At 48.8% G+C, this 23,304-nt stretch overlaps 2 protein-coding genes across 2 annotated transcripts in view; one reads left to right on the plus strand and one right to left on the minus strand.

The window, feature by feature from the left end:
- Positions 1–1,712: 1,712 nt before the first annotated feature.
- LOC144093805 (uncharacterized) lies at positions 1,713–17,402 on the minus strand. Its single transcript, XM_077627513.1, has 5 exons — positions 17,248–17,402; positions 7,289–7,430; positions 3,409–3,454; positions 2,623–2,709; positions 1,713–2,137 (listed from the first exon to the last, which is right to left on the minus strand). Exons 1-5 carry the CDS (start codon positions 17,389–17,391, stop codon positions 2,038–2,040), a joined length of 519 nt encoding a protein of 172 aa, XP_077483639.1. The 5' UTR covers positions 17,392–17,402; the 3' UTR covers positions 1,713–2,037.
- Positions 17,403–17,468: 66 nt separating this feature from the next.
- The window catches only part of LPCAT (lysophosphatidylcholine acyltransferase), a 104,784-nt gene continuing 98,948 nt past the window's right edge, over positions 17,469–23,304 (plus strand). The window contains exon 1 of the mRNA XM_077647879.1: positions 17,469–17,773. Within this exon, the coding sequence (XP_077504005.1) occupies positions 17,689–17,773 (85 nt within the window). The 5' untranslated portion in view covers positions 17,469–17,688. The remainder of the gene's footprint in view (positions 17,774–23,304) is intronic.

Below are 23,304 nucleotides of genomic sequence, written 5' to 3' on the forward strand. Positions count from 1 at the left end.
TAGAATGCATTTCCGTTTTGTAGCGATAGCTACATTACGCTAGCATTTTGAGCCTTCAGCGTGGCACCCCGTGGCCACGGTGGCGGCGCCGTGGCTGGTCACGTGGTGCGGAACAGCTGCCGGCGGCGCCCCGCGCCGCCGAAACCGAGTTGGGGGCGGGGGGGGGGGGGGGGGGGGGGCAGGAGTGAAGAGAGGGAGAGTGAATCTACGTCCAGGGACGAAGATGAAGAAGGAATGCCCAGTGAAACGGAGCGGCGAAAGACTGACCTTTCAAATCGACTGAGCGAGTTCCACTCGGCCAGCTGTAGCTATCGCGTCACTCCAGGTTTAACCAGAGCTAAACCACACCCAATTTTTTTGTTCCAAAGAGGTCCTTGATTGCGCAGTATACTCAAGCGGTGGAGATTGCGATGGCCTGAATTTCTTCAGGGGCATTTTCTTGAGAGGTCCTGAGCTATCGAGCCCTTCTTACCTCGTTGTGCAGTGATTCGCTGTACAGGACTGTCAGACATACTGTCGGTTTATCTGTGGCTAGGATAATGTAACAGTTCTATTCCAGTTCTATCCATTTTCCTTTTTCAAGCCCAAGCGCCGCCACAACGCGACTATCGTCGGGATCGACCTCAGTGTACATCGTGTCGTGATGCTTCTCATAAAAATAAGGGTTCAAGTGAATACTGCGTGTATACTGCATCGTCGTATGTCTCTGGCTTTTCTCTTTCATTCTGCTGCGTCTAACGCTAAATCATGCGCCCTCAGTGCACAACCATTGTCAAAAGTAGAGAGCCCACGGGGTTCGCTTCTAAACCGTGTAGTGGGGCGTCTTGTAGCATCCGTACAAGTCTTGACTTTTAGAGGGGTGAGAAGACGATTTCATCTCGCCTTCAAGAGATACGGAATGCTGGCGATACAAAGAGGGCCTCGCGGCATACCCGAGAAGCAAACCCCTTGGGCTCCGTACCCTTGGCAAAGGCTGTGGTTAAACAGCCGGGCGCGGCCACTATTGGTACACAATTACAGAAGTCGTGTGGTCGGGTCCAAGAAGGCGGTGGCTCATTCCTAGCCTTCCTGAGACAAAAATTATGGTGGGGCAAGAAAAAGGATTGAAAAATAAAATTCCCCAGCCCGTGTCACTAGGTATAAGCACGAATCTCTTCCATGCGCGGAAAAAATGGAGGAGACGGAGGGGCTTTTAGGAGGATTGGTCTGCTCTATATTTAGTGAAGCGCCGTGCACGTACCCGTGACGTTTGCCACAGCGGGCTCGGTGGTGTTTTTGTAGCGCTAGCTACATTACGCTAGCACTTCGAGCCTTCAGCGTGGCATCCCTTGAGCTCCGTGGCACCTTTTGAGCTGCGTGGCACCCCTTCAGCTGGCACCCCTTGAGCTCCGTGGCGGCGCCGTGGCTGGTTACGTGGTTGGTCATGTGGTGCGGAGCAGCTGCTGGCGAAACCGAGTGGTTGGGGAGGGGGGGGGGGGGAGCGGTGAGGAGAGAGAGTGAATCCACGTCCAGGGACGAAGATGAAGAAGGAACGCCCAGCGAAACGGAGCGTCGAAACACTGACTTTGCAATTCGACTGAGCGAGTTCCACGCGTCACTCCAGGTTTAACCAGAGCTAAACCACGCCCATTTTTTGCCCTGGAAAGGTCGCAGAGGTCATCTGAACATTTAGATATTCAGATGATCTGAGCGTAATATGGCGATTCTCGCTGTCCATAACATTTCTTTATTGCCGTCCTACTAAAGCGCGCTGTTCCCTAACTCCTTTATAAAACATATGCCTTCGCACGCGCTTCTTCACTCTATCTTATGAGGGGCAGGCCATGTAACTCAGCCAATAGGTAGCCTCTTCTCGAATCGCCCACTTGTCGCAGGCGCTTTCCAAATACGATGAAGACGACCTTGTACCGGCGCTCCTCTTCTCCTGTCGGCGAGCCACTTGCAACGCCAAGACGTCAGCGAACGACACAGCTGGTCCTAAAAACCACTCTACGGTTCCCGTGACAAGCTACCTTCCAGACGCCGGTGGTTCCGCTGTCAGTGGTCGCACTTTCCGGAGCGACAGGCTTCGTGGTATACGCGGTGGGCCTCGTGCACGCCATTGTCAGCCGCGTATTTGATGAGTTTTTTGGCCTCCCTGCAACAGAAGTGAAATGTAAGATCGAACGACTCGGCATCGCTTCAGGGTGGAGCCCCTTTGACAGCAGTCAGACCCATGATAACTGCTCCACTTAGCACACTGAAAGCATGGCGCGCGCTTCCGAGCTGTGTTATCTATAATTGGGATCAGGCTATGCGTGTTATCGCGTCACATGATCATTTCGAGTGAGGTGCACGTCGTGCGGCCGAGTCCAGTGATGTATGCATCTAACGGGACACAAGCCTCTGTCAGTGTCATGTCGCAAGTCTAGTACAGTATAAAAACCCATAAACTGAACTGAGGGCCGTTATTTCTCAGAAGCTATTTGCAGAAAACAGTATGGGAAGGCATCGCGGGCACTTAACGTTCTCGCCATCTCCTATTTGATGAAAGCTCTGTTTTGTTCAAAGCCTTCCAGCAACAACACAGGCGAGACGTAAGTACTTACAACGGCGCTCGCATGCTCGAGCAAACAGCCTTACCCTTTCTGCACATCGGTCGGAAAGCCTTGCATGTGACCAACGGCCAAGTTGTACGCCGAGTGTGCATGCCCTTGGTCGGCTGACTTCCTGCGGCAGTACCAAGTGAATCACTCAGGAAACGTGCACCAGCTTTCCCGGTACCACGGCACTGAAGTGAACGAGCATGCCAAGCGCTTGTCGGCGAGATTCGGCAAAGCTATATCAAAGAAGAAGGGATGCAGTTCTGCAGCTATGTACGGTGGCAGGCATTCGGCTGGGATGCCCAATTTTGATAGCTAAAAAACAACAACAAGCTTTTACTAATCCTGTTAGTGAGGACGCATATTACAGCGTGTCCTCAGATGCACTGTTGACGCTGCTTGAGTCGACTGAGTTGGTAGAACAATGCTGTGCGCGACAATGTCCCGTAGCAGCTCATGGGCGCAAGACATGCATGTGCACTGTCGATGCTTACTTCATAAGGCTTACGGCAAAACATAGTGATATGTGCTGTTCGCAGTTTCTAAAGTCCAGTGCTACGAGGTTTGGGTGCTGAGGTGGCAAGCAGATCACGAGGAAGAAAAAGAGAGGGAAAAACTTTATTCGATACCAGTACTATAGGGCCCCGTGAAAAAGAGCGCTTGTTGCGCTTAGGCCACGACGAGTAGCCGACTTCACAGAAAACGTGCAGCTCGCCAGCCCGGGCCCCTCTATTAAAATGGACGCGGCCAGAGCCTTTCGGCTCGGTGGGACTTAACTGACTCTATGCTATCAATGAGCAAACGGCCATTGGCCTCATTTCCTTACCGGAACCAATAGAAGGCCATGCTGCTGTTCTTGGATACTCCGCTTCCTGCGGAAGAAAAGTGCATCGTCACAACAGTGATTGCGAGCCAATGTGTTTTGAGGAGCACCTGCAGCCACCTGAGGCGAGTGGCTGCTACACGAGAACAACGTTTGCTGTGTCTTCTACAGCGCTGTAACGCTCGCCTAGCATTACTGTATACATGACCATTTGGAGCTAATATAGGTGTGTCATTTGTACCAGCTGTTCCTGCGGATTTGTTTTCCACTTTGTTTTATGGCTTTGTATCGCACCGTGTTGGTTCTCTGAGAGCTTAATTACGTCGATACTTTCTTTTTGTCTGCGAAAGCAATTATGTCTTTTGCACGAATGGCCGGGATAATATAACGACTCCACTCCTGATTCTATTCCACTCTTATCGTCCCCTGCGCTGAGTAGAAGACCCAGCGATATCGGAGGCCATCTCTTGCTATCTCTCGGAGGCCATCTCTTGGAGGGCATCGCTTGAGACTATGACGAAAGGCGAAAAATAAAAATAAAAGGGAGATGATTTAAACGGCACTGTTGTATTACCCTGGCCAGAGTCTTTCTGTCCTGGCCCTGGCAAGTGCATGTCTGTAACTTGAGCGTCAGGCTGACGTGGGCATCTCTGAATTATATCGCGTTGCAGCACAGTCGGTGCCGGTCCCTAATATAAATTATTCCTTTAAACCAGGTTGTTCAGCTTATAGCTGTCATCGTTGGTGAGAAAAATCTATTGTCTTCAAGGAAAGAGGCACAGAAAAAGAAAGGCAGCGAGGTTGTCCGTCCTCTCCACCCATAGAAAGAAGGGGGGGGGGGGGGGGGGTGACCATCTAGCGAAATGATGGTCGTAGTCACATGGCTCTACGATTGAGATTTGACAAAAAAAGCTAAACGTGCTCCATGGGTACCTCAAAGCAGACAGATGGGATAGTTAATTGCATTGTAAAACATGATGATCGAGACATACAGCCAACGCTGATAAGGAGAAAACGAAAAAAACGGATATGTTTGGAAAACGAAAAAAATGGATATGTGCACCACGAACACCCGATGTCAGTCGAAGTTTTTACTGCATTTGCTATTGACAGAAGAAACACCAGGCGGCGCTCAACGCGAGAAAACCATCGGAAGAACTCCGAAGACAAATAAGGCGCGAAGAGTTAAAAATAATACGAAAAATCACACTTTGGCCGCAATTATTCATTTTGGTTGACATGCTCGCAGGGCTAGGATTGCCAGATAATCTCTTTCTTGACTGGAAAGCATCAGAGGAAGCTCAGCGATGCAGTGGTCTTTTTCAGTTAAAATGGAATATGCCTAGAATATCTCCCGGCTAGATTGCGTTCCAAGCCTGCGCAGGACGCGGGTACCTTCAAAAGCTGGCTTGCAACACACGGGCGCCTTAGCGTTTCTCCTCCATAAAAACGGCGGCGGCTGCGTTTTTATGTAGGAAAAACGCTAAGGCGCCCGTGTGCTGTGCGATGTCAGTGCACGTTAAAGATCCCCAGGTGGTCGAAATTATCCCGGAGCCCTCCACTACGGCACCTCTTCCTTCCTTTCTTCTTTCACTCCCTCCTTTCCCCTTCCCTTATGGCGCGGTTCAGGTGTCCAATGATATATGATACAGATACTGTGCCATTTCCTTCCCCCCAAAAGCCAATCATTATATTATTATTAAATAACGGTGGCAGCAATCAGCCAAATGACGTGCACCAGGCTGCGCTCCAACTGCTGCGCGACGCTGCCGCAAGCGGTCACTGATACAACCACGATTTCCAATGGGTTTCTATACACTTCCGCCGCAGTTCCTTGTCGCATTTCTTGTAGGAAAATTCTGACGAAACCAAAATAATTTTCCCAGGTAAATTGTGCCAAGGCAAAGACGGTTGTGATGCACCAAATTCCCGAGGGGCATTGTGGCATCACATTTTTCCCAATGATGCCACAGTATCCCTTGTGACGTTAGGGACACAATGCCTCATTCCCGAGTCCGGCGTGCAAACAACGCAAGTGAATCCACGTCCAGGGACGAAGATGAAGAAGGAACGTTCAGCGAAACGCTGCGGCGAAAGACTGACTTTGCAATTCGACTGAGCGAGTTCCACCCAGCCAGATGTAGCTATCGCGTCACTCCAGGTTTAACCAGAGCTAAACCACAGCCATTTTTTTGCGTTTTCTTTTGCGATGCCTAATGCTTCGTCGATTAACCACACTGGTAATGAGAACTTCAACTGATATCCGGCATTCGTCCAAATCTCGTTCACTCAAAACGCCCTTGTGTTCTGCAATGCGAATACACTTTAAAGAGCTCCAGTAGGTCGAAATTAATCCGGAGCCCTCCACTATGTCGTCCCTCACAGACCCATGTGCAGTTTCGGAACTTTTCAGCACCGCATACCATCGCACGTACCATTCCTTCACTGGTTTCTGACTCTGACTGACTTGACCAAACAAATGTTTCCGTTAGCATACTAGGAAAACAATTGTTTTCTTAGTATGCTATGATCGACAGCCGTAAACTGCACTTCTGCAATGGCTTCAACAGCACCCAAGCGCAGCTGAAGGTTTCAGTGTCTTGCTGTGTTGTCGGGACAAGATTTTGTACATTGTCACAACGAAACAGCAAGATCCCGGCCCCGTGCTCACACGCCTCTGGGTGGTTCACCTCACTGTTTAGCTTAGAAGTTTGTGTCCACTTGCCAGGGCTTTGCGAAATGCGTGTTTTAGTGATTAGTGGCCAATTTCGAGCGAGTGGTTTGCATAGTCACTTCTATGTTTCCCTGCGCGTGCAGCTCATCGCGTTGTAGGACACTGCTAACACCGAAGGAAATTTACCGGGACGTGGTGGAATATGGTGCAAACAGCGATAAGGAGTGCTCGCATTGTGATTTGTGTACGCATACAGGTTGTCCTTGTCCCAAATGGATGCACGCACGAATAAAAGAAGTAAGGAAACGAGGACTCTAGACAAAAAATCCACCAGTCTATGTCAGCAACAATCACCTGTAGTCGCCATTACAGTTACTGCTCGACACTAATCGATTAAAACTAATTAGCCAACATTATTCACTCAATATAGGGACGTCGCTGTGAAGGTAGATGGGAGAGTTGAGGATCGCCTGAGGCTGCAGGCACGTCGCACGTGCTTCTTTTCATCAACGAGAAAAAAAAGCGCTAAAGGTGAAAAAAAAAATATTCGACCTAAGCTTACCGGCTTTGCGCATTAACCAGCGAAAGCTGATTGGCATTAGCGGCTGGGATGTCTTGAGTGGCAGGTCCATTTTTACGTTTCACTGGCGACTGCCCGGTCGGGTGTCTCACATTCCCGTTTTGGCGTCTATACGCTCATTTCATTCCTTCTTCCGCTTGCGATCTTCGGTTCGATCCCGCTCCCGGCACATTTCACGGACTCCACGGCCCGCTTGCACGAAGCAAATGGGGACACGAAAGAACAGCACACGACAATACAGCATGCGACAAAACAGCGCACAAAAACAGCGCAGCGACAAAATAGCGCACAGTGGTGTCACCTATAAATTCCTTTCTTAAAACCAGTGGAAGGTTTAGACTCTACTGATTTTGAGGAAAGGAAAGGCGCATAAATGGATCCCTGAGTCAGTGGCCACCTCAATCGCACTTTGAGGTACGCGGCGGCGGTGTCCGCTTAACGTGTTACGGCTGCCGTTGTGCAAACTAGGTTGCTTCTACTAAATGGCTTGTACAAAGCTATTACAGCTTTCGCTGTAAAAAGGAAGCCTGCAGTTTTTTAACGGTCTGAACATAGCGTTGCGTGCCGCGATCAACGCGGACTGCGCGGAGAGGACGGATCAGCCAAGGCCGAGTGGCGCGGAGGCTCACCCTTCAAGTACTTGTGCGCCACGACGTGCTGGGCGTGGGCGTGTCCCGCGTGGGCGTACGCGTGGTTCAAGTGGAAGTGCACGGCCTCCCGGTGGTAGTACCCCACGTACACGAGCAGGAACACGGCCACCGTCGCCGACACCTGCATCATTGGAAATAAAAAAAAAGGAGGAAAAGCGGAATGGCAGATAATGAAGCATAGCCGCGCCGGTATTAAGGTGAACTGGCAATTGTGCCGCAGTGTCTTCTGGCTTCTATCAAGCGACGGCCAATGGGGGCCCTTCTTCAGGCCTCCCTGATGAGGCAAAGCTGTCCACCCCAGTCTTCGCGATTACGCGCACTTGCAATGACTGGAACACTCTCCCAAATGCCGCTGTATCATAATCTACATTTTCCGGATACCTTCATCACATTTATAATGTTCTATTTGCCACTGAGACAGAGCGGTATGATTACATTGCCTCTCTAAAGCGAATTGATGGTTTTGTGCCTTTATGGTGATTGGTTCTTTGTTCAGTGCCAATAAATTGTGTTTCCAGATGCTGTATGTGCTCTTATTCTCTATAAAAAATCTGCCAGTCCTTGTATTTTGTACTTACTATTACATTCAAATTTGTCCTTTCCTCTCCTGTAATAGCCCCTCTGGAACTGACAGTATGAATAAATCGCGCCGCATGTAAGTGTGTAACCTGAGCTACGAGTTCAAAAACAAAACAAAAAGAGGAATATAAAATGACGAAGCTGTGTTGGCGGTCGCGTAATATCACCGGGGTTGGTCCTGTTTCATCCGCTGTAATATATATTTACTCGAAATGCCCTTCGATCATAAAACAGTGGGATAACTTTGCAAAAATTTATTGTGCTGGCTGAAAAGGTAGTTCTTTTTTATTTCGGGGTTGGCAGTGTTACAAATAAATAAATAAATAAACACGTGAAACGTTTCAATTAGGCAGTTCTAGGATATTGAAATAAACCACAAATGGCGTGACCTAAAGGACCGCAGCTTCCTTGCGGAGGAGTTTCTTGCGCTTTGAAAAAAGCGTCTGAAATCCGAAACGTCTGCGGCAGGAGCACGGGCTCTCGGGCTCTCCCCTGTCCTTAATCCCACGGCTGTGCCAAATTCAGTACGCTTCCCTCGAGATGTCCGAGCTTTCCGGGACAAAGGCAGCTGACCGCATGGCACCTAGTCATCATAATAATCATAATCATCAGCCTAGCCACCTCCAGTGGAGAGAAAATGCCTCTCCTATATCCCGCCAAACTAACCATGTCCTGGGCCATTCGCGGCCACCTTATCTCCGCAAAGTTCATAATCTCATCTGCCCACTTGACCACAGTAGTGGGCTGAACAACAGTGACTTCGAGCTCTGTCTTGGCGCTTACATCACACATAAATGACCGCGATAGACAACAAAGAGTAGAGGCAATACTGGTGCACGGGTTCCTGCCGCCTGAATCCCGACTTTGGGCGAATGTGCAGCTATTCAGGAATAAGGGGACGTTGCTTAGGGCGAGCCATGACCTATGACCTCTGATACTAGTGATCAAGAGAGAGAGTTTGCTTAACCAGCATGAGCCCTGCCGCATCGCCCAAATTTGGAGACATTACGATGATGATGTCGATGTTGGCAACCCTTTGGAACGGGCAGTCACGTTGTTGTGACTCGCCAGAAAAACACAAAACTCAAAAGAAAAAAGAAACAGCAGCGGCAAACACACACACACACGCACGCGCGCGCACGCACACACACGCACGCACACGCACGCACACACACACACACGCACGCACGCACGCACGCACACACAGTATCGATGGCAGATGCCGGGGCTAGCAAAAATCTTTTCCTTCCTTTTTACTATTACTTTAATAAAAAAACCACTACCACCACCACGAACTCAAGGTTACCAACAAGCTCGATTCTATACCTGCCCCGGGAGCAGCCCTCCGTATCGCCGCCATGAATTGGATCAGTAGCGGCTCCCTCTCTATAGGTTGTGAAAATCGCCAATAGCTTGTAATCCGAGGGAGATGAGCAATCCACGAAAGCGGTGCCCAGTGGAGAACTACGGTTCGCTCTTGTGAAACCAGACGTCTCTGGTGTCGTCGCATCGCCTCGCGTTTTGGCCCGGCATGCATGGGTATCGGCATGTGACTGTCAGTTAATAGTGCGTGGCTCTCGCCTTCTTGGCGCGGCACCGACTTAGCAGTGCGAACCGCGCGAAGAACACTGCGGGGTTTGCTCGCGAAATCGGCAGTTGACGCATGGCGGCGCCTGTATTTTCTTTCGTGGTCTTTTTTTTTTTTTGCTTCAAAAGCTCTGTTTTCGGTGCGGTCTCTGTCGTTAAAATGCTGCAGTATATATTGATACAGTCCAAGTTCAGTTTGTCTTTAATATTCCTTTAAGACCTGTTCATTGTGGTTGTATATTCACAGCCCGACAAGGTGCTTCAAGCAATTAGCATATCACTTATCCCACTGATTAAACTACTGGGTTTGCAGCTCGCCGACAGAGACCTAAGTAAACTAACAACATTTCGCGCTTGCGCTCATTTTGTTTCGGTGTATGATACATTCTTAACATGCATGAGCGGCTCATTCGCTCAAAGTGGAAAGCCTCGAGTGCCTTGGCGAACAGGTGCCCATACCTGATGTGCGTCACGCCGCGCGTCCGGCCGCAGCATCGCGATTGCCCGGCGGAGTCGAAGGCTGCTGTCGGGCGGGACCTTTTGCTCCGTTCACCTGAGACGCGGCGATAACGGCGCGACCCCGGCACAGGGCCCGGAGGCTCCGGCCGTGGCCTGCCGCTGCAATTATCGCCGGCCGCGGCCCGCTTCGGCCGCGTCCGGCGCACATTTGCAGGCACCCCACGCGGCGCTCCAAGGAGACGCATGGCCGCCGCAGCCCATCGGCCCGATCACACGCTGCAGCCTTGCGCACGCCGCGGCTGGCATGCCATTTCCTGCACCGCGGCCTCAGAGTGAAAAGTATGCGCGGACGCGCGCGCAGCCGTGAGGCGAAAGCACGGAGCGCCACTGCATGGAGGACTGACGCGGGCCTGAGTTGTTGCTGACGCGAACTGCTGCCCGATCAGCTGACTGTGAGACGAGTAACCGAAATGCACGTTGTTAGGTGCAGAGCTGTGGAATCACAGTACACAGTGACGCGCGTAAAGTTGCCATTCTCCTGAACCAAACACGGCGCTGTAGTAATCGTTGAGATCAAAACGTTCTGTGGGCATCAACGTGACCCCGTCACACTTGTCACTTGCAAACAGAATCCGCTCATTTATCTCGAGCTAAGTTTTCACCGAGGCTGCGTGAAAAGCGCAATAAAATGCCGCATTACGCAAGTTGGCACGTATACACGAGGCTGATTTTAGGAAACAACCCAAGTCTCTATAGTCCAGCTATTTTGAACATCGCTTTTGATTGTGAGGCAATTGTGGAATATTGTAAAATCCGGTTATGAGCATATTGATGGGGATGGTCCAATCCGCTGATGCGTAGCAGAATATTGCTTTTAAAGTTTGTCCTGCATGCGCTTGCACTGAGTAGTTAAGACTGCCACAGAAAATCAATGGGGTAAATTTTTACAGTTATGAACACATTGATCGGAACGGTCTAACTTCCGATACGTAGCAAAATGTCGCTTTCAATGTTGGTCCTGCGCTGTTCTCCCAGAAAAGGCTGCAAATCCTCAGTGTACACTGCTGCGTACACATAGTCCCTGAAAGGATTAACGTGTGCACATTGTCACGCTCAATGTAACAGAGGTTATACTAACGAGACGGCGGGCGAGGATCGGGAGTTGTCCGGGCGCTGTCCAGTCAAGACGCGTAACGAGACGAGAGCGAATACAGCGGCCAATCTAAAACTGTTCATCTATATATTCGCGAATGCAGCCCTCGCGCCTGTGATGGCCTTCCTCTCCAGCCGCCTTCTCTCCTTCCCTCTTTTTTTTTTTTTGCTAAAGTTTGCACATGAAAAACACGAATAGAAAACGGAAACTGCCCAGCGATTTTGTCTGTGAGATAACCAACGTTTGCGAGCTTGAAGTGGGACTGTAATTCACGCTACTCTTCCAAAGCAGACAGGTACTGACGCTGCCGGTTTTTTTTTTCTATATTCCGCGATGTTGTGCGCTCTTCGGCCATAGATTATACGACCGAGTACTTGCCTCTAATTTCGTGGTGACAGTACGGGCCACTAAAGGCGCGTGCACGCGTCAAAGAAAAGAATGAAATTTTGTTTTTGAGGAAAGGAAATGGCGCAATAACTGTCTCATTTCTCGGTGGACACCTGAACCGCGCCGTGGGGAAATTGAATAAAGTTGAAGTGAAAGAGAACAGAAAGAAAGATGCCGTAGTATAGGGCTCCGGAATAATTTAGACCACCTGGGGATCTTTAACGTGCACTGGCATCGCATGCACAGCACGCATGTGAAAGAAGGCGCATAGCGTCGTCACGGCACGGTTGCTTGCATTAGTTTTCCGATACGCTTCCACATTTCGTTATTCTTATAGGAACAGTCTATTAATGCGAAGGGGGAGTCCCTCATAGCCTGAGCCGCTTTGGGACGTTAAGCCCCCATAAACCATTATTGCGGCGGTGGCAATCCGTCGTTCTCACTACACATTTTAATGTGGGGTCTAAGGAGGACCTCTCCCGCACTACTGCTTTATCACGGTTGAGGGAAAGATCCGATTGTAAAATAACAGGAAGCGGCTTAGTACCGAAAGGTGATTTTGGTAAGAGGAATATTTTCAAGGTGAGATCGTTCTCACTACAGCCGTCTTGGCGGCTGTGGAGGCAGCATTTCGGTGGATCGCACGATGGCTTCAAAAACCTTACATACTCTTAGATTTTAAAGGCCGCTACAAATACCATTACAGTCAAAGCTGGTCCACGGAGCCAGGGTGCATGTTTTCCTCGAAACTCGCTGCGCTCATCTTATAGCAAATGATCGCCCTTGCAACGAGGCCGTTATTTGATACTGAAAGTTAGCATATTTTTGGGGCTGATCAGAGCCTGTCGTAAGCGGTGCGCTGTAACCCATGAACGCCTTCACAAAAACGAGCATAGGATAGATAACTTCCACAGGAGTGCAATGTCTCGAAAGTTTCGGCGGGCTTAGAGGCGATGGGCACATGCCGCACTGTCCTCGTGTACGTCGCTTAATTCACCTGGGCAACCTTTTTATTCACAGTGTCGTGAAAATAAATTCGCTGCTACAAACTTTTTATTGCATGAGCAGCTATGAATAGAAGAGTTGAGGGGCTCGTTAATTAAGATACGTTTAGAAAGACTCCGACTGTCTTTGAGGCCACGGGAGGCATAAGAGGATGCTACTATTTTTGTTACGGCTTTTTTTTTTCTTTGATGAGGAAATATTACTTGAGGAATTGTTTTAGACACTAGATAATTTATAAGAAATTAGAAAAAAATACAACCACGTACAGCCAATGGGATCCGAACCCACGAGCTCCACATGCCGCGTACGATGCTCTACCAGCCCAGGTACGGCGGCGGCGTTCAACGTTGGAAGGTATTTAAGTGTAGGCCAACCTCGAGGGTGTTCACAAGCGCCGCACCCAGCCATAGCGACACGTGGTACGTTCTGCTATACCGCATGCGGCACGTGTAACATGATATAAAGTGAGAAATGGCAACTGTGTCAGAACCCGGACCCCGTAGAGTATCTGTTACGGGTCCAATTGGACTTATTTTTGGAAATGTGGCGGAGAGTTTGAAGGATGCTTCACTCCCGCCACCGGTTGGCCCGGTATTGCACTGCCTCCGGGATCGGCCTTGTCTTTAGCGCGTCTTTACTATCCTGTCTTTCTATCCCATCTTTCAACTCTCCTACTATCTGCTGCTCCGCCGCGGTGGCTCAGTGGTTAGGGTGCTCGACTACTGATCCGGAGTTCCCGAGTTCGAACCCGACCGCCGCGGCTGCATTTTTATGGAGGAAAAACGCTAAGGAGCCCGTGTGCTGTGCGTTGTCAGTGCACGTTAAAGATCCCCAGGTGGTCGAAATTATTCCGGAGCCCTCCACTACGGTACCTCCTTCTTCCTTTCTTCTTTCACTCCCTTCCTTATCCCTTCCCTTACGGCGCGGTTCAGGTGTCCAACGATATATGAGACAGATATTGCGCCATTTCCTTTCCACAAAAACCTATTATTATTATTATTATTATTATTATTATTATTATTATTATTATTATTATTATTATTATTATTATTATTATTATTATCTGCACGTGGTAGCGATTGTGGCTCGGCTTGAGCCCGTGGACAGGCCTGTGCACTTTCCTTTTCTTTCTTCCTGGCAACGACTTCTCTCTCTCTCTCTCTCTCTGTCTCTCTCTCTCTCTCTCAGAACCCTCTTATGCTACCTTTTGCATCAAGACTGCTACAGAACCGAGTCCATTGTTCGCTATGATATGGGCAAACATGAATAGGGCAGTTGAGCCGAAGCTCGTTAAGATATGATTCGGAAAAACTCACCACTCTTCGAGGCCACGGAAGGCAAAGGGGAATGTTACTTTTTTTTACTATTTTTATTACGGCTTTTGTTGATGAGGAAACATATTATTTGGCGAATTCTTTTAGACACCAGATAATTTACAAGAAAACGGAAGAAAAGACAACCACATGCCGAAGGTGGGTGCACGCTATTTTTCTTGTGACTTCACTGCCCTTGACGCCAGCGAACAACGGCCCATATGTGAGTAGGTTAGTGGATTTCATTCTCAAGTTCCTCAGTAAATTATTGTTTCTGCGTGCAGACTGCCGTTAAGCACGGACAGGCACGAAGCGCCGAATCAACGCCGATTTATGATCCCCGGGTGCGAAACAGAGCTATGTGGTAAATATAATATATACGCCATTAAGGTCTAATTGGGGTGCCCGGTATTTGTCTCATTTCCGTTGTGCGTTAAACGTGTGGGGCGTCAGCCATTCAGAAACTTTTAAAAAATGATGCAGAATTTGGTAATTATCGTGACATTGAGAAAAGGACATATCATAATATATCATAATTGTTTTGTGCCCTTTTTTTCACGACATAACATGCACAAAATAGGTCACCTCTGGAAGAAAGCAGCAAAGACACATCGCCGCTGTCCTCGCTCTACCTTGTCCTTAGAAGAGTGTTTACGCTTTACAAATCTCCTACGTTCTGTATGCTCTCTCTTTAATTAAACTTACTGAAAGGCAACTAATTTCGCTAGGTTGGCCTCGATCACAGCCACGCCTTCACTTACCGTATCCGCTCTTTGACATGGAATATGATCCGCATTAAATTCATTTTCTTTGATGTCTCGAAAGCTGTGAAGGTCAAAAAAGCAGCTTAATTCTGTGTTTTACGCTGAAGCTATTCAACATATCAATAGAAGATGATGTTCACGCTTTCAAGTTGCTTCACAAAAAAAAACTAAAAATAAATAAAAAAGCGAATTTTGCTTCAGCTTATGAATTGAGGGTTGTTGGGCGAGTTGGTTGTAATTCATAACTGCTAAACGAAACTTTTTTATCAGCTTGTAAACAACGAACAGTGGCTTTGAAGAATCAGAGTTGCGGCAATGCGACGTGCTGCCGAATTTATAAACGTGAGGTTTTCATTTTCGGAAGAGTTGTTTTCGTTTTGTGTCAGGTTTTATGGCACATAGGCTTTCCTAAAGAAGAATGTAAGTGTTCTGAAGTAAGCACACCACACGGTTCCCTTTTGTCGGGGTGAGGGTTGAAAGACTCCCACATGTAGTGGCTGGGATTTTCTGTATGCTCGCAGAAGGCATGAATTGAGCTGTCTGTGATATTGCTTTTGGTATTAAAAACTCAAATGAGCAAATAACATGACCGAACGCGGCAAAACTGGTTGGCAGCAATTCGTCCTGAAGAGGAAGGCTATATGCGAACACGAGGCGAAGACCTCCCGACAAGCGTGGCGTTATCACGCGCTCGCGAGTCAACCGCGCAAGTCTGGAAGTGGACGCTTCGCGCGCATCGCTTCCACTTCATTGTGAACACGTTTTGAAGTGGCATATACACACATTCAAGCATGACTGCATAAATTCAATCAGGCGAACGCTTGCAGCACTCAGCCGGCATTGGTCAACCGTCACCGGTTAATAAACGGCTGACTTGAGAGAGAAGTTCTACGGTCCCCTGAGTGTGTGTATATATATATATATATATATATATATATATATATATATATATATATATATATATATATATATATATATATATATATATATATATATATATATATATATATATATATATATATATATATAAAAGACGTTAGCGGCCGAACAACGTCAGGAATGAGGTTGTTTGGCTGCCGTGCGCCTATGGTTGTGGCAGCAGTTAAAATAAAAGGACAAAACGAACGGTTAGGCCCCTTTGCCTCTATCTGAAATTAAAATGTTGCTCACTTCTTGATTGTACAAGGAAAACATCGTCGCATTGCTGAGGATGCTAAACCTAACTCACCCCAGTGAGCCACAAGTGAGTGAGACGCGCAGTGTAATAGGCGCATGTGCAGTATGGATATGCACCACCGCCGCACACATGCGAATGTACTTGAAGCTGTGCATGTGCGTGCGCGGTTGGCATAATACCAGGCGCTCGAATCAACAGCTTATCAGCTGAAGGTTGCTGGGTCAGCTGCCAGACTAACGAAGTCACAGCTACTTGATTACAGTGTATGGCATCGCCCCTTACCTCACGCTATTGAAAGCAGAGAAACAGCTAGCAAACACATGGCAGCTAGTAATACCGACATTCCCGGTAAAAACAAAAAAAAAAACAACAAAACGCTCTGGCTCATTACGAATGCATTTAATAACCCAACCATTTTCTTTTTGAGTACAGCTACTCTCGTGGACTGAGGTTTGGTCATGATGAATGTTAATACAATTTAGTCGCGCAGTGTCATTAACCCATTATAAAAAGTCACTTTGTTTCCTTACACTTGCCATAGAACCTGTATTACTGAATATAATGTTGCTGGGCTACGACGCTGTCCGTAAAACATAAAAAAGCGATTGGCTGCGGACAATTTGGCAAGCTGTGAGGTAACTAAATATCTTAGCTAAACTCTCTAAATTAAGACCTACACTTCGAAATAAATTGTGTGAGGACCCTTCGAGACGAATGCAACATGAAAAGCCTTGGTTGTGTTCCGGCTTTTAATTTATTTTAACAGAGTTCCACCGTAGTTGTAAATGAAAGCATAGACATTATTCCATTTGCTAAATAATAAGCTTAATTAAAGCGACGACAGGATGAATGCATGCATATCCTGACAGAGAAGGTGCCGCTCACGAGCATCAATTAAACGACTAACAGAGCACCATATTCGCTTTGACAGAGAGAAGAAGCTGGCGCGCAAGATAAGAATAGCTGGACCATGCCTTATTCGGCAAAGAAAAGCGAGAAAAAAAAGCAGTCAAGAAAGGCTTATTTTGTGCTTGCCGCTGCTAAAAAGCGCGCTCAGCGATGACGGTCGCCATGGAAACGAAAAACTTTGTGACCTACAACAAGCCGTGCTCGTTCGTGGCACCAACAGAAAGTGAATTCAAAGACGTCTCCACGAGAACGCATGCATACTGCGAAGAGAAAAGGAAGAGGTTGATTTCGTACAGATGCGGGAATACGCAGGTATACTCAGGGAATCACGCGACGCTCTTGTGCGAAAGCTTGCTGCACAGTGAACACGACTTGGGGACGCTCTCAGCGCTTTGCGCATAGGTTTCGATTAGCCATAAACAGAGCTTTTCTGCTGGAATATGTTAGGCAGAAATTATCTCTGGCAGTTTCTTTTTCTTATGTAAGAACAAGCACGAGGCGCGTAACAGGGATCATTCAAGGGAGGGCGCGAAATCTGGCCCGAAAAGCAATTGATGCGGGTACAGCTCTCGCGTTAATCCGCGGCTAATCAGTTCAGTACGCACCTCAAGGGCGATTACCAGCCACCCGTCTGGCTTTCGGCGCCGTGCGAGTCGGACTTTGCCTCCAAAGGGCAATGATTCGGCGCCTTCATTTTCCTTGGCGACGTTTCGTTTCCCCTGCTTGGACCTGCGCCTCGCTCCTGTCATGCTGACTTCACCACGCTGCTCGGCAGCGCCGACAATGTGCCTGGCGGCGGTGCGGCGAGATGGCGCCACGGGCGCTCAGCGGAAAATCGAGAATGGCGGCTGGTGGCGTAGCGGCAGTAGCTGCGCGAAGTTGTGGATAAGCAGTCGCTGATCTTCCTCATAGTAACCTTGTCCTAGAAGAGCGGCGGCGCCTACCTCTCGCGCGTCCGAAGCTCCATCGCATCTCGTCTAGCGGCGGTGCTGCGGAGACTCGAGCTCTGCAGAAAACTCAGGCGGTGACGCGGCCTCGCTAGCACCATGAACGAAGCTGACAGCCCGGCGGCCAAGCGTCCCATCTTCGACGCTTCCAGATTTCCCCTGGGGGACGCCAAGATATTGCCAGGTCAGTGGCCACTAGTGGGGAGAGGAAGAACGGTAGAGATTGCTAAATACGTTAGACGCACGTCTTTCTTTTTTCTTGTGACCGGTGCTGGGGTCAGTGTCGCCGTTGACTGAATTTTCGAGGAAGAAGTTACTTCTCGAAAGGTGCGTCTGGGAAAGTCCCGCGGCGCTGTCACTGTCACCGGTACACATTTAACAGCTTGTTGCGTGCCCGCTGTCGAAGTTGGCCGCGGCCACGTAATGGGAGTGAGCGGGTCGAAGCTTGAATTTGTGACGACGATGTGATTTTTTTTTTTTTTTGCGGATACCTGAACGATCGAAGTGGCTGAGTGTTGACGCCGGGGCACGCATTCGCGGCTGAGAGCTTTTATCGCCCACGTCATGGTGCGTTAGGAAGGAAAAAAATAATCGGTGCGCCTTTTTCGAAGTTGGCGTTAACACGATGCTGCCCTGGGAGAATAAGGCTCGTTACTTTTTCAAGTTAACGGTGCTCTGTTTACGTGTAGCTTTATCCTGGGGCACACTATTCAGTTTGCGAATTTATCAAAACCGCTTCCATGTCATGTTCAGCAAAAAGAAATGAAGAGCAATGACGGAAATATTCGTGAGGAACAGGAGGAATTAGTTGTAAAGAAAATAGCTGAAAGTTAAATTGTAATATGTACCGGAGAGCTAGGCAGAGAGCTTGAACGCGCTGAAACTTGGGCGCATTTTGTATTTGGCGAGCACACAGGCAAACTCTAAGGCGTTATCCTGTTCACTTATTTGTTTTAGAGTTTGGTTTGCGTGTTCTAGGTTTCATTCATGGCATCACGTTTTTGGCTGTTGAGCTTGACGGAAAGGCAAAAAAAAAAGGTTGTTTCCAACTACATGCACACCCATTTCATGAACTGGCGTCATCTTTCGACTAATTCATTAAAAGAAGTGCCTGAAGACAGCGTGGATGTTTTGTGTGTAAGGCTGTTTTATTAATTGTACGTACGTATGGCAGTCAAGCCCTTATGCTTCTCAGAAATAAAGGAAAAATAAGCGCTGTAGAATACAGTAGCATGTGTCGTTTTCTAAGGCATTGAATGGTCTAGATTAACTCATTGGGTTCTCAGGTCTAGGGCTGAGTGTGGTTAATGCAGGTCTAGGTTAGCGTGTTGGGCAGCGCGTGGACCAATTAAGACGGCAGTCCTGTTCAACCCTCCGGTCAACACGATGTCTGCTTTGTGCAGCCTGTGCAGGAGTTTGTCTACCGATGACCTCGGAGGCAGCCCTTGGCACTTTCATGTTTTCGAAATTAGGCTTTCAGGATTTTTTAGACCCAAACTGGGAGCAGTACACAAAAGTCATTTTTAGGAAGAGGTGCCGTAGTGGTGGGCTACTAGGATTCCGGAGCCCACCACTACGGCACCTCTTCCTTTCTTTTTTCACTCCCTCCTTTATCCCTTCCCTTACGGCGCTGTTCAAGTGTCCAACGATATATGAGACAGATACTGCGCCATTTCCTTTCCCCCAAAACCAATTATTATTATCACTTGAACTATGCGGCCAGGCGGACGCGCCTAAGATAATTTTCGTCGTCAATCCCCTAAGTAACTAAAATCAGTTGATAAACTTTTCAGTAACTTCAGTTAGCTTGCATGTTTATATCGGAGACTTAGAGGTGGTCTTATTCCTAGACTGTAACTTCTGGCAGAATTCTCACTGCACGCTCGAGATCCGAGATATGCACCTCCAAATTTCGAACTCAATCCGTGTAATTAGGCATGCGAGGCGGGAACTCCTCCCTTAATTGTGGGACGCAGCTGTTGCGCACGGTATTTCGTCTGCCAACGGCGTAGAGTGATAGGTGAAGCTGTTAAGTGTTCCCATTTCTCTCTCGCCTGGCGAAGTCTGTAGAAGCGCCATGCGCTGCAGCTGCGTCACACCAGGGAGGAGTTTTGCGGCGATCGTCACCGCTCTGAAAGCGTAATTACGCAGATATAGTCGGAAATTTGGAGCCAAATATCTTGGAGACGTATTAGCCTTCTGGCGAAACTATCCGAGCGACGCGGTTTGCTTCTCAGCCGTATTGTGGAGAGCCCTTACGGCACTCAGACGGACCAAAAGGTCCCGAAAGGTGAGGACCAAGGTTCTCCTTACCTTGCACAGACTTAGAGCTTAAGGGCCGCCATAAGTGGCCTTCTTCACGGCTTTGATCGGTTATTTTTGGCAAGGACTGTATACGTGCTATGGGAATCCTGTCAAATGGCGCGGTTACATACAACCGCGTTTAATTTTCCAATATAAACATGCGCGCTAGCTGCAGGTACTAAAATGCTTATTGATGGATTTTATTTGATTCAATTAAATCTACCTACCTCTACCAAACTAGTCGCGACCAAGCTCCACCGCATTATTATGATATCCATTTTGAAGGCCGTGGCTGAAACATTCGCGTTATATGGACTCCGGCCATAATGATGGCGGCACAGGGAATCAAATCATAAAGCGGCCGGGGCGCGCCTACTTAACTTCTCTCCTCCGCTATAGACCTCGTTGACGAGGAACGTCCCATATGCGGCTCGCAAAGCTCCATGATATCAGAAACAACATTGTCATCGTGCGTTTTCGATTAGATCACCTCAGGAACGCAAGTCGCCGTCGTCTTCATGATCAGGACATTTTCGATGACACCACCCAACTCTCTCGTGTGGGACGAGTCATTATTATTAACAGCTTTGTGCTAATGCTGCCCACGCCGCCCACATTCCCCAAAGATATGGCTCGCGCCGTGTCGCCACGGTCGTCGGCGCCGATCCGACATGACCGCAGGTTACTCAAATGCCCGTACGGTTACCGTAATTGCTAACCAGGCCTAGTGAACCTAATATTGCACGTACTGATCTTTCTTTGATCGAGGTAGGGACGCCTTGGCTACTAAAAACGCCGTGCCCGCAGATGCCAATGCAGTTAGTCTACTGCTTTCTGTCGGCCTCCACCATATTAAGGAGGACATTGCTGCCTATGGTAGTCGAAGTGGCCTTGTACGAGCAGGTGAGGCTGCTTGGGTAACCCTACTTAGGGGGTTACTGCTACCCTCTTTCCGACACACCGCAGCGGTGGACAAGTGGTTGAGCATCCGCCTCGCATGCGGGAGGTGCGGGGTTCGATCCCAGTGCCGCCGGGTACCCACCATGATACAATGGGTACAAGCTTTCCCCTGGTCTGGTGCTCGGCTTATTTAGGGTGAAATGCTTGGGAAGTGGGTCTCCGACCCCACCTTGAGAATTTGAAAAAATACCTTGTGCCATGGCGCTCTTTGGCCATAGATGCCCTTGCGCCATAAAAATCCATCATCATCATCATCTTTCCAACACGCACCACTTTTAATTTCACCTAGCGATTCAACTCCTTCCCAACCCTCCAGATATGGCCGTATACGCCTTTTTCTGCCGATAAAAGTTCGTTCATTTGAGGACCCCTAGATTGACGACGACAGTTATCTCGTTTTGTGTCCACCCGATCGCATAAACCTGCATGAGAAAAAAAAAAAAGAAACGGCTTTCGAGTGCTTGTAATATATTCTTTAATATTTCTGAGATCTAATTTTAAACACCGTTTATAACCCGTTTCACAGCGTCCGTGACCACTGCACACTTATTTTGTGCCCGCTGTACTCTCTGCGGCTTCTTCTGTAATCCTGCCTCTCTTGTCTCGTGAATTTCAGTCAAATGATTTCTCACTGTGTCCCTATTTTTATTTCGTCGTCTGAGGAGGTGTACACGTGACGAATCATGGTATGACAGGTGCTCAGTGCTGTATTGCTCGTCGGGTATTTTGGTAGTCACCACCCATGCGATATGCATTCAGTGCCGCATATCTTGTGTGTACTGGCGTTCGGCCTTTGTAGCGAGAGCTACATTACGCCGCCCTCTTCGCGAGGTCAGCGTGGCTGCGCGCTAAGCCGTGGCACGCCGCTCCGTCAGCTGTGCGCATGCGCGGAGTGATGTCGGAGCACGCAGCTGGTGGGCGCGCCTACGCTAGCATTTCGAGCCTTCAGCGGGGCGGCGCCGTGGCTGGTCACGTAGTGCGGAGCAGCTGCCCGTGGCGCTGCGCGCCGGCGAATCCGAGTGGGGGAGGAGTGGAGGGAGGGTGGATAGGGTGCTCGATGCCAGCCCCGGGTGGAGACAACTTAAGCGACACCGCCATATTGAATCACAAACTGGCCTCTCCCATGTATCGCGAAATGCTCGACTGGTAGCCCGGTGTAGCTCTCGCTGCAAAAGGCCGTTCAAGTTAAAGCACTTTGAAGCGCGCCTAGAGCATGAACGGGCGCCGTTACAAACGCTAGCGCCGCTGATCCCGTGTTATTCAGTATGGCGGCGCCGCTGAAGTTGTCTCCACCCCGGCGGCGCTTCATCGAGGCACCCTAGGGTGGGAGAGAGTGAATCCACGTCCAGGACGAAGATGAAAAATGAACGCCCAGCGAAACAGAGCGGCGAAAGACTGACTTTGCAATTCGACTGAGCGAGTTCCACTCTGCCAGCTGTATCTATCGCGTCACTCCAGGTTTAACCAGAGCTAAACAACAGCCAATTTTTTGTATACCATTTCTGTATGTCAATATTGTGGCTAGAGTTTATGTGATCCAGACGTGGCCTCTGACTTAGCTGGCCTGCGGTACTGCGGTGTCCAAAATGTCGCCAGTAACGGCAGCTAACCATTTGCGCCGTTAATAGCGATATGCGATGCGCTAAATGACGGAGGAAAAAAATACTTCAGCGCTTCAACAGCTTCAGATCAGCTTCGTGCGTGCCTAACTGTGTATCTGCGTCGGTAAGGCTTTGCTCTGTTTCCGTCAACGCTCATAAGCGCACGCTACTTCTTTTGTCAAAACCAATTATGCTGTAATCCTTTTGTTTTTCATTGTGCACATTTTTGTCCTTACTTTGTCGCCGAGTCTAGATTTTATTTCTTTTATTTTTTGAGAAGATACGAATAGTTTGACGCAGCTGCCGCCAGCGTTTAGGCAGTTTGTTCATTCCGTTCTCTTTCCGAATCAGCTATGGAGTTCTACATAACGCCCTCAAATGCACGGCGTACACGGATGCTCAGCGTCACCGCCCATGTTTTTGAAGCGACAAGCTTCACTGCGATAGTCAACACCGCGCTACGCGCGAGCCGGCGTATGTCGGAGCACGATTGACGTCACGCACTGCGCAGTTTCTCTCGCTCGCGCCCTAGTCACTAGTGCGCATGCGCCACTAGTAGCACCGAGCCACAGGTGTCCCGCCCCGCCGGTGCGCAGCGCCGCGCCTTTCCTCAATATCCAACTTTCGATTTTCAGTTTTCTCTTTCCTCTTTCTCTCCCTCCTTTATCCCTTCCTTTACGGCGCGGTTCGGGCGTCCACCGAGATATGTGAGACGGTTACTGTGCCATTTCCTTTCCTCAAAAACCAAACAAAACAAGTCAGCCCACGGCGTTCATAGAGTTCATTGGCGGTGACAACTTTGCAAAGACCGTTCATTTTCAGGAAAGGAAAGGCGCACAACCGGCTCCGT

Source organism: Amblyomma americanum, chromosome 1 (assembly GCF_052857255.1).
Source record: "Amblyomma americanum isolate KBUSLIRL-KWMA chromosome 1, ASM5285725v1, whole genome shotgun sequence".
NCBI lineage: Eukaryota > Metazoa > Arthropoda > Arachnida > Ixodida > Ixodidae > Amblyomma > Amblyomma americanum.